Raw genomic sequence first — 9,525 nt, forward strand, 5'->3', positions numbered from 1 at the left:
ACATCACAAGTGCATGGGAGTGCCTCTACTTAGCCTCTACATGGCACCACTCCATCAGCATCCGTATCAGTTCGGCTATCCGCGATGCCATCAGCTCCTCCACGGCCTCCTACCAAGAGGCGGCGTGGTCCAGCAATTATCACTCCAAGAGTTACTCCTATACATGCTGCTTAGACACCACGCCTCAAGCAAGAGGTTGCAATTGCAGAGGAGCAGTTTTTCTACGCTTGCAATATTCCCTTCAATGTTGCAAGGACTCTTGCCTACAAGAAGTTTTATCATGCACTTGTAGCCGCTGGTAGAGCAAGAGCATCATCCCTTACACCTGCTAGTTCTGAGACTCTCCGCACCACACGTTTGAAGAAGCAGGTGGGATTAATTAAGAAAGACATGGAGGGACTCAAGGAAGCTTGGAGTCAGTATGGATGCACCATAGTCTCCGATGGATTGAGTGACACTAAGAGGAGACATATGATTAATATCTTGGTCACTAGTTGTGTGGGAAGCATATTCTTGAGGGTGGTTGATGCCTCACATGCCGGCCTTCACATCACCGGAGAGTGGATATGGGGTCGTATTGAGGCAACCATCAAGGAAGTTGGTGAGGACAATGTGGTCACCGATAATGGCTCCAACTGCAAGAGAATGGGAAGTCTTCTTGAGGAGAAGTATCCCAAGATAGTATGGACACCTTGTGCCTCACACTCTCTTGATTTGATGATGGAGGATATTGGAAAGCTGCCTTGGGTGTCTAGTATGGTCGAAAAAGCAATGCAGCTAGTGACTTATATCACTCGTAAGCCACATGCACTAGCCCTATTCAGAAGGGAGTGTAAGTGGGAGCTTGTGAGACCCTCAAAGACACGCTTTGGCTACATCTTCCTAGTTCTTAGCAGGTATGATTCATGAATCATGATTCAATTTTCATTATTCAAGAATCAATTCCTCAAATTATTCATTGTTTAAATTTGTTTGAACTTTATCATTCGTAGGCTGGTTAAGACCAAAGAGAGCCTTCGTCGCATGATGACCAATTCAGATTGGCTGGATTGGAGTGACTTGAGATTGCCTGCTGGACAGAATGTCGAGGGGATTGTCTTCGACAATCAGTTTTGGCAGGAAGCCCTTTGCATTCAGATGTCCATAGAGCCCTTGTACTTCCTGCTTCGACTCTTTGACCATGAGGGTTATACTATGGGCTTGCTATACGAGTTCATACTGAAGCTTCGAAAAGCAACGGAGGATTGTCCTATTGAGATCCTCAACCAGAACAGGTACATATAAGTTGAAACTTGTAAGTTTAATACTCAGTTTTCCTAGCTCTAGCCTCTAACTTGATTCCTTTTGGTAAATTTTCAGAAAGAATAATTAGATAAATCATAAATCATGATTCATAAATGATAATACAAAGCACTTAGTAGTGAGCAGGCTGCAAACTTATACGCCATGCTACCTCACCTATTCTAGACCGATGAGTCGCATACTTTCTCCAAGTATTGGGTCCATCCGTTCACACAAGCACCCGATCATTCCATTTAGCAGGCTCGTTCCACAAGGGATGGACCATATGTGCAACAGTGTGGATTGGCCTATGAAACCAATCCCATCTCTTCCTCCAAATTCCTAATATGTCATCTATATTGTCTTCTTCTGTAGTGCAAATTGCAATGGCATTGAAGAGGACATAGTGGAGTTCCGCAATGATATGGGTCATTTCTCCCGTGCAATTGCCAAGGAAAGAGACAACACGCTGTTGGCTCTTACTTGGTGGGAGAAATTTGGGATTTTGAATCCCTCATTGCAAAACTTAGCTCTCCGCATCCTCTCGCAAGATTGCACATCAAGTCCAGCTGAGAGGATATGGAGCATATGTGCAAACATACACACCAGGAAGAGAAACAAGTTCGTTCTAACTTCTTATAGTTCTTATTTATAGGCTATAGCGTCAAGCTTGTAACATTTTGAAAAACAATTCTTAAGTCGTGAGAATTGACTTCTTTATGCTTTGTAAACTATGTCAATAGGTTGAGCGTGGAGCAGCTCAATAGGTTGGTATATGTCAATGCCAACCTACGTCTGAAGTACAGGTCTGCAGATGGTACCGGTAGCATCAAGTGGAAGCCCAAGCAAGTCAATCCTAACAAGATCAAGCTAAAACCTGTCGACATGTCCATCATCCAGCACAGTCGAGAGAATGACGATGCTTACTAGTTCCTGCAACAGGATATGCTTCAATTCCAACGTCAAACACGTTCGATCGCTCGAGCTCGTGCACCACGAGTACGTGCTGTTGCTGTTGCAGAGGATACAGGGACACCTTAGATTCGTGGTTATCAACGTCAAGCACAAGCCTCACGAGGGAAATCGCAGGTATCTGTTCTTGCATCGTCATCCCGAGGACGTCAAGGCAGAGATGAGCCAGAGGAGGAAGAGGAGGCATTGGTAGACAGTGCGGACTCAGAGGACTCAGATCAGTGCCAAATGCACAGAGAGTTCCACGGCAACAGCCCTTCCAAGGTCCTGGTATGGCTATGCATGGCCAAGGGACTGATTTTCAGAATTTAAATCAAGGGCAGCAAGCTTTTCCCCAACCCTTTTTGAATCCAAGGTATTTTGGTGGGGGTTCAGTATTTCAAGCGATCGCTGATCAACTTATTAAGTATGGTCAAGGAATGCTTAGAAATTACCTTGTTGGTTTTCAGCCTAGGATGCAAGGGATGCAAGGCAATGTATTTGGGAATTCGCAGCCCACAATGCCTGGCATGATGTACTTGCAATATTGGCATGCAGCCAGGAATGCAAAGTGGAAGGTCAAGGACCTTTGGTGCTCCTACAGGTATGCTTGGTATGTCTAGGGCTGGTTTGACAAACCGTCTAATGGGTAATGGCAGTGTAGGACAAGCTGGAGAAAATGCAATACAGCCTCCATTTTTGCAGCCGCTTGTGTATGATAATCTGGCACCCAAAGAAAGGCATTGATTATAAAGAAACATTCAGTTCGGTTGCAAGGATGGCAACTGTAAGAGCAGTCATTGCTATGGCTACATCAAAGGGATGGTCTTTACATCAGATGGATGTAAAGAATGCCTTCTTGCATGGTGATTTGCAAGAAGAGGTCTATATGGAGCAGCCACCAGGTTGTGTTCATGCTGTTCATCCTGAGTTTGTTTGCAGGTTGAAGAAAGCCTTGTATGGCTTGAAGCAAGCACCTAGAGCATGGTCTGACAAGATACGACAGTATCTTGTCACTATTGGCTTTCAGATTTCCACGGCAGATTTCTCACTTTATGTGAGAAAAACAGAGAGAGGTATAATGCTGCTTGTCATTCATGACAGCATGGCACAAGTCGGATACAGCCAACTGTCATAACTTGGAAGAATACAATAAAAACTTTTGGGAAGCTCTCTTACCGGTCAGCTCTTATAGGCATGTGCCCTTGTCAGAACTGATTGAAAAATATTGTTGTGGACTGCCAAAGGAAATTAGGGACTACTATACTAAAACAAGGGTTACCAACATGTCTCAGCTCATTGAGAATGCTACTACAGCAGATGCATTGCTGTTGGGAAAAACCAGCGCTTATAAAAGCAGTAAGTCTGAGAATTTTAAGAAAGCAGGAAGCCAGGGAATGCTTCCAAGCCTCCTTTTAACAAAGAGAAGAAGCGTGATAGGCCAGGTTCTAATTGGCCTCTCACGTGAGGAAAGAAAAGCCTCTATGGAGGCTAATAAATGCTTTCACTGTAAAGAAGAGGGCCATGTGGCACAGGATTGCCCAAAAAGCAAGCTTAAAGGAAAAGCAGATGATAGGGAAGAGCAAAAAGGCAAGAAGCCTAAACCATTTGCAAGGTTAATGCATGATGTTATCAGTGAGCAGCCTAATGGCGATGCTACAGAGCTTTGCAGGGCATGGGGCAAAGTGAGGGATCAAAAGACATTGACTTTCTTTGACCCAGGCGCTCGTATGCAAAGAGGAGCAAGGAGTGAAAGCCGTCACATCAACTATGAATGAAATGAAAGTACAAAGTACAATAAAAGGAAACCCTAGGACCTAGTGTCCTAGTGGTACCACTAGTACTAGGTGTCATAAGACACTAAAAGTACTAGGTGACCTAAGTGTCAATAACTAAAGCTACATGGCACATACCTGGGCCCAAAGGGCATCAATACAATCGGGAGAAGATGGCCTGCAAACCCCCCTTCATGATATGGGCTGAAGTATTCTGGAAACGTCTCAAAATACCTGGTATTTTCTGGTCATGATGGCACATGTTTATCCCAAGGGATATAGCCACCTAAGAATATACTAGGTATGCCAGATCATGTAACAAAGGAAACCAAGTGTAAAGCCTGTTGAAAGACTTCAAACTTGGGACGAGGAAGTGTCTTTGTAAACAGATCTGCTATGTTGTCCTCTGTGGAAAGGTAGGACAACACTCTCCTGCTAACAACCGCTCTCAAACATAATGATAGCGAATCTCAATGTGCTTGGTATGCGCATTCAACACTGGATTATGCACAATAGCCAAAGCACTCTGGCTGTCAATGTAGACCATAGTGGAGGATGTCTGGCGGATACCAAGATCTGCAAGTAACTGTCGAAGCCAGACACACTCTACTGTAGCGGTGAAGGATGCCCTGTACTCAGTCTCACAGCTGGATGTGGCAACTGTTGGTTGCTTCTTGCTGAGCCAAGAGATACATGAACTGCCAAGCAAAAAACCGTTGCTGGTATGTGACACTCTAGTGTCGGAACAACCTGCCCAGTCACTATCCGTGTAAGCATGCATGGTAAGTGAACCCTGATCACCATACAAGAGGGCTAAATCATGAGTGCCTCTGAGATATCTGAAGAATCTCTTCACTGCCTACCAATGCTGTGAACTGGGCATGTGCATGAACCTGCTGAGCTGGGATACTGCATGCTGTAAGTCAGGTCTGGTGTGGCACAAGTAAATGAGACATCCAACAGCCTGCTAGTAAAGAGTGATATCACATAGTGGGCTCCCATCATGAGCTGAAGATTTGAAGCCAAGGTCCACCGGAGTAGAGATTCGCTTGCAATCCTCAAACTGAAAACGATCAAGGAGCTATCCAATATACTTGGATTGTGACATCATTGTACCCCCCTCAACATGAGCAAACTGAATGCCTAAATAATAGTGCAGCTGTCCCATGTCTAACATTTCAAAAGCTTGCTGCAAATCAGCCTTGAAAGCTGCAATATGCTGAGTATCGGGGCCAGTGATCAATATTTGTACCCACCAATGGCATTTGTCCTCATTGGGCCAGAGACATCACTATGCACTAGCTGCAATTTCCTTTGTGAGAATTTTGGACAATCTTTTTGAAAAGGAAACCGACGCATCTTACCCAAAAGACAACCCTCACACACATGTTTGGAAACTGTGTGAGTTTGAGGTTTGCCATGCCCTGTGAATGTAACTTCGCAAGAGCTCTTAATTTAGATGACCCATTCTCTCATGCCAAAGATGAGTTTCAACAAGCTGTGAATCTGAAATAGCAAATGCTTCAATAGAAAGTGCAGCTGAGTGATAATCAAGGTGATAAAGCCCCTTTTGCAAAGTGCCAGTGAGAACTATGGCATTGTCATCACGAAGATCATATACTAGGCATCTATATCCATCAAATATCACTCTGAAACTTGAAGTGGCAATTGCTGAAATTGAAATCGAGTCGACTTCAATTCCAGGCACAAAAAGAACATTTGTCAAAGTGACAGGATGGCTTGAAATGATTGTGAGCTGCACATCTCCAATTCCTTTTACAGCATAGGAAGCATTATTAGCACATGTGGCAATCCCCCCTCGAGGTGCATTAGCCAAGGAATGAAACAATTGTCTGCAAGAAATTACCTGCTTGGATGCACCACTATCAAAATACCAGACTGAGCATCATTAGCAGAAAAGAATGCATCAATTTTGGAGGGATCAAAAGAGCAATGGACAGCCCATGCCCAATTATCTTGGAGAGCATGTGCATGTGAAGCATCTGCTGGCTCATGGGATTCAATTGCATGCTCATGGGATTCAATTGCATGTGAGGCATGGGATTCAATTGCATGTGATTCAATTGCTCATGGGATTCAATTGCATGTGAGGCATTTACTGTCAATCCTGCTTTCTTCTCCAAAGCAATGCGGTTCCTGCATTCTGAAATTTCATGCCCTGGCTTGCGACAATAGTTGCATCTTTTCTTCTTGGACTTGTCTGCTGTATATTGACACCACCATCCGATCTTATTTTCTTCACTTTTCTCCATGTTAAATTTTGAATAAGTCCTACCCTCCCAGCCTCCTCCTTTGCCATCGCTTTATTCTTCCCGCTCCCCAGCCGCTCTCCTAAGCCTCCCCCCACTCCCCTCCCGTCCACTCCGACTTGCCCCCTCCCCTTACAGCCAGCAGACCATCCCTCTCCGTCACCCTCAGCTCCTCCTCCACCATCTGTGATCACTCTTGCCCCATGAACCAAAAAGAACAAAAAAAAAGGGAAATTCGAGGCAGCTAATCCCTTGAGTCGAAAGGGAGCCATCAAAGCAACAGTACCCAGCGTAAGCAATGGTGTTCGAAGCAGCTCCGTGGTGCTAATTAGTTTGATAGACAGCCCCTTCAATTAAATTTCAAGTTGCTCATGATCCGTGCGGTGCTTTAGATCGCCCCTTAAAAAAACATTCAGGCAAGCACAGAGAGGTGAGGACGTTGAACAGAAGCGCGGATGGATCGAGCACAAAAGACAATGGTTAGCGAAATCAAAGCTTGAATTCTGCGAACAACGGACGATAATTTTAAAAACCGCGCCATCGCAGCAGGATACTCTTTGCGGCGCATTTCTGAGAATCTTAGATCGTGGTATAGGAAGCAAAACGTACGGCTCCAAGAACGTCCAGGTAATCGTTGTTTTATTCAAGTGTTCTGAGCGTGGTCCGGCCCCCGGGGTTGGTAAAGTTACACTTACAATTGAACACAGCTCCAACAAAGTTTGTAGCAATTCAAAGATTGAGGTCGGGAAATTCCGGTGAAGAGATCACTCACCCCGTACGAGCTGTTGGCTTTCTCCATCGTTGGCCACAAGTGTTTGAATACTTCGGGGCTACGATAAACCGATCCTGGCGCTGCATTCTTGGCGACCCCGGGGACGTCAAGCGAGATCGTACCCATGTAAAGAAGCATGCCGGAGATGTAGATAAGGGGAGCAAGAAGGAATACCCCATGGCGCTTCAGCAAGACGGAGAGGAGCAAGCAAGCGAAGCGCTGAAGGAAGGTGCGGGGGGGGAGGAGGGGCGGGCCGACGCCCTGCATGCGGCCACTCTTGGAACGCCCATAGCGCAACCTGGGGGAGGAATGGCGAGGGGAGGAAGGGGGGGAAGGGACGGCGAGGGTTCCAGAAGGCAGGCGGGTGTAAGCACGCATAGGGGAGGGGGAGGGGGAGGGGGAGGGAGGAAGGGCTGCTGCTGCATCAGGAGGAGGATGGGAGGGGCCGCAGCAGCATTGTTGAGGGGGAGCGAAAGAGGAGCACGAGAGAGAGATTATGATTATGATTATGATTATTATTATTATTATTATTATTATTATAATTTATGAATGAATGGAGGAACCGAGGGCGCCCTCGAGATCCAAAATCTTTATTCGCTTCTCTCTATCTCTACTCTTTTTGCTCCCCTCCCACGTGTCTTTCCTCCTCGCCACGTGTCTCCCCGTGCGTGCAGAGCGTCCGTGACCCCGCCGCCTCGCCCTCCGTGACTTGGCAGGCCTTCACTTGCCTTCCACGTCAGCACGCTGGGCAGCACATTATTCTAGCTGATCTAAGTATAGGTGCTTTCTCCTTGATTGCCATCTCAAGTATCACCCCCGGTCTCTACCCATGGCAGGATATAGTTCAAATAATAAATATTCCCCTCAAGGTGGTCTTAGAGTTTCTACTCAACCCATAGTTATGAAGTACCCGCTATGAAAACACATATGGGTTGGATTCGAGAGTTATTCTATAGCTTAAATGATATGACGAAAGCGTTCTCTCCTCGTACGATTCTGGAGGAGGGGGACACGAAGACCTACCCCCAACCAAAAGACCATCCATCTCCCAAAGATGCACCACTATATGCATACTTGTCATGGTAGATATGGGGCATAAGAGATGTAACTCAATTATTGTCCTACCCCTCGAGAGGTAGGACTTAATTACGATACATGTTTTACAAAAGATAAATTTGGCGTCTTTTGTGGGCTTCAGAGGATCTTCCAACGAAAACAATGCCCACACATCTCTACTTTATGAAGGAATTGGCTGCATTTGGGTTTGCTTCACGCTTTCTGAAAGAGAGGATGACCATTCATCACTGATCTAACAACGAGAAGGCCCTATGAATGCAACTAATCTTGTTTTTTGTTATTAAAGCCTCCAAGTGGTTCTCTCTCAATGACCAACAACGAAAAGGCCCTATGAATGCAACTGATCTTGTTTTTTGTTATTAAAGCCTCCAAGTGGTTCTCTCTCAATGACCATGCAACGTAGACTCAAGGTGGCTCTCTCTCAGTATTTGTACTCATTTTCTATCAACAACACATTTAGCATGATACTATGTGCAAAGGGCACTAAAGTAGCTCTTCAAATTCTTTTTAACTCTCACAAGGGAACGAGTGCATGAGTGATTTGTAGAATGTCCTACACTTTTCCTCTTCTTGGTGCGCAAATTGAACCACACGCCAAAGTCTTCCTAACAAAGCTAGCTCAATCCCTTGGAGACCTTTTATTCATGTGCAAGCTACCTCTTTGAGATGCCTCGCTTTTTGTAATGGGAACTCCAAACAAACTTTTATGTGGACCATTACACGGTTGAAAACTCTAGGCACACTTGTATGTGGACTACCATTACACCGATGGACACAATGCAACTACAAACAAATTTGTAGTTAGAGAATGAGGTGGATGGATGAAAGAGAGAGAGAGAGAGAGAGAGAGGGATGGCATGTGGGCAGAGTTGGGGTATGGGTGTGGAGGGGGTGTAGATTTTTATGTCAATGAATGACCTCTCAAACTTCCAAATTGCCCTCCTTTTCAACGTTAAAAAAGATAAACAAAGAATCTCATGTGTATAGTATAAGTTATGCCATAGGCATATAAGGTGCAAACAATTGTTCATACAATGCACTTAGTAATCTAGAAAGGTTACATAAATCATCCTTATCTGTGAAAGAGTGGAAAAGCATTTGTTAAATTTTAGAAGACAATTTTGGGTTACCTAAATGTATGCCTGTGATTCCAAGGTAAATTGCAGGGCCTTAAATAAAAACTATGAATATCAATGTTTGTTCAAAATAAATTTGACCAAAAAAGAGGGACTTTTATTGTTGTTGCAACTTAATACTGGCAAAAATATATTTCAATTTAGTACTGGAAAAAAAGAGCTTTGGTGAGTATCACTATTTGTTCAAAACTAAATTTAACCAAAAAGGAGAGGATACTATTAGAAGGTAATACTACGCAAAAGAATACAAGGGGCAAAGTTGA

At 44.7% G+C, this 9,525-nt stretch overlaps 1 protein-coding gene across 1 annotated transcript in view; it reads right to left on the minus strand.

The window, feature by feature from the left end:
• LOC147895553 (protein ESMERALDA 1-like) overlaps nucleotides 1-7,536 on the minus strand; it is a 43,428-nt gene extending 35,892 nt beyond the window's left edge. The window contains exon 1 of the mRNA XM_087383525.1: nucleotides 7,050-7,536. Coding sequence (XP_087239651.1) covers nucleotides 7,050-7,427 — 378 coding nt within the window. The 5' untranslated portion in view covers nucleotides 7,428-7,536. The remainder of the gene's footprint in view (nucleotides 1-7,049) is intronic.
• Between the last annotated feature and the right edge of the window lie 1,989 nt (nucleotides 7,537-9,525).

Source organism: Dipteris shenzhenensis, chromosome 13 (assembly GCF_047967505.1).
Source record: "Dipteris shenzhenensis isolate YYH24624 ecotype China chromosome 13, Dip_SZ_1.0, whole genome shotgun sequence".
In the NCBI taxonomy this organism is placed as follows: domain Eukaryota; kingdom Viridiplantae; phylum Streptophyta; class Polypodiopsida; order Gleicheniales; family Dipteridaceae; genus Dipteris; species Dipteris shenzhenensis.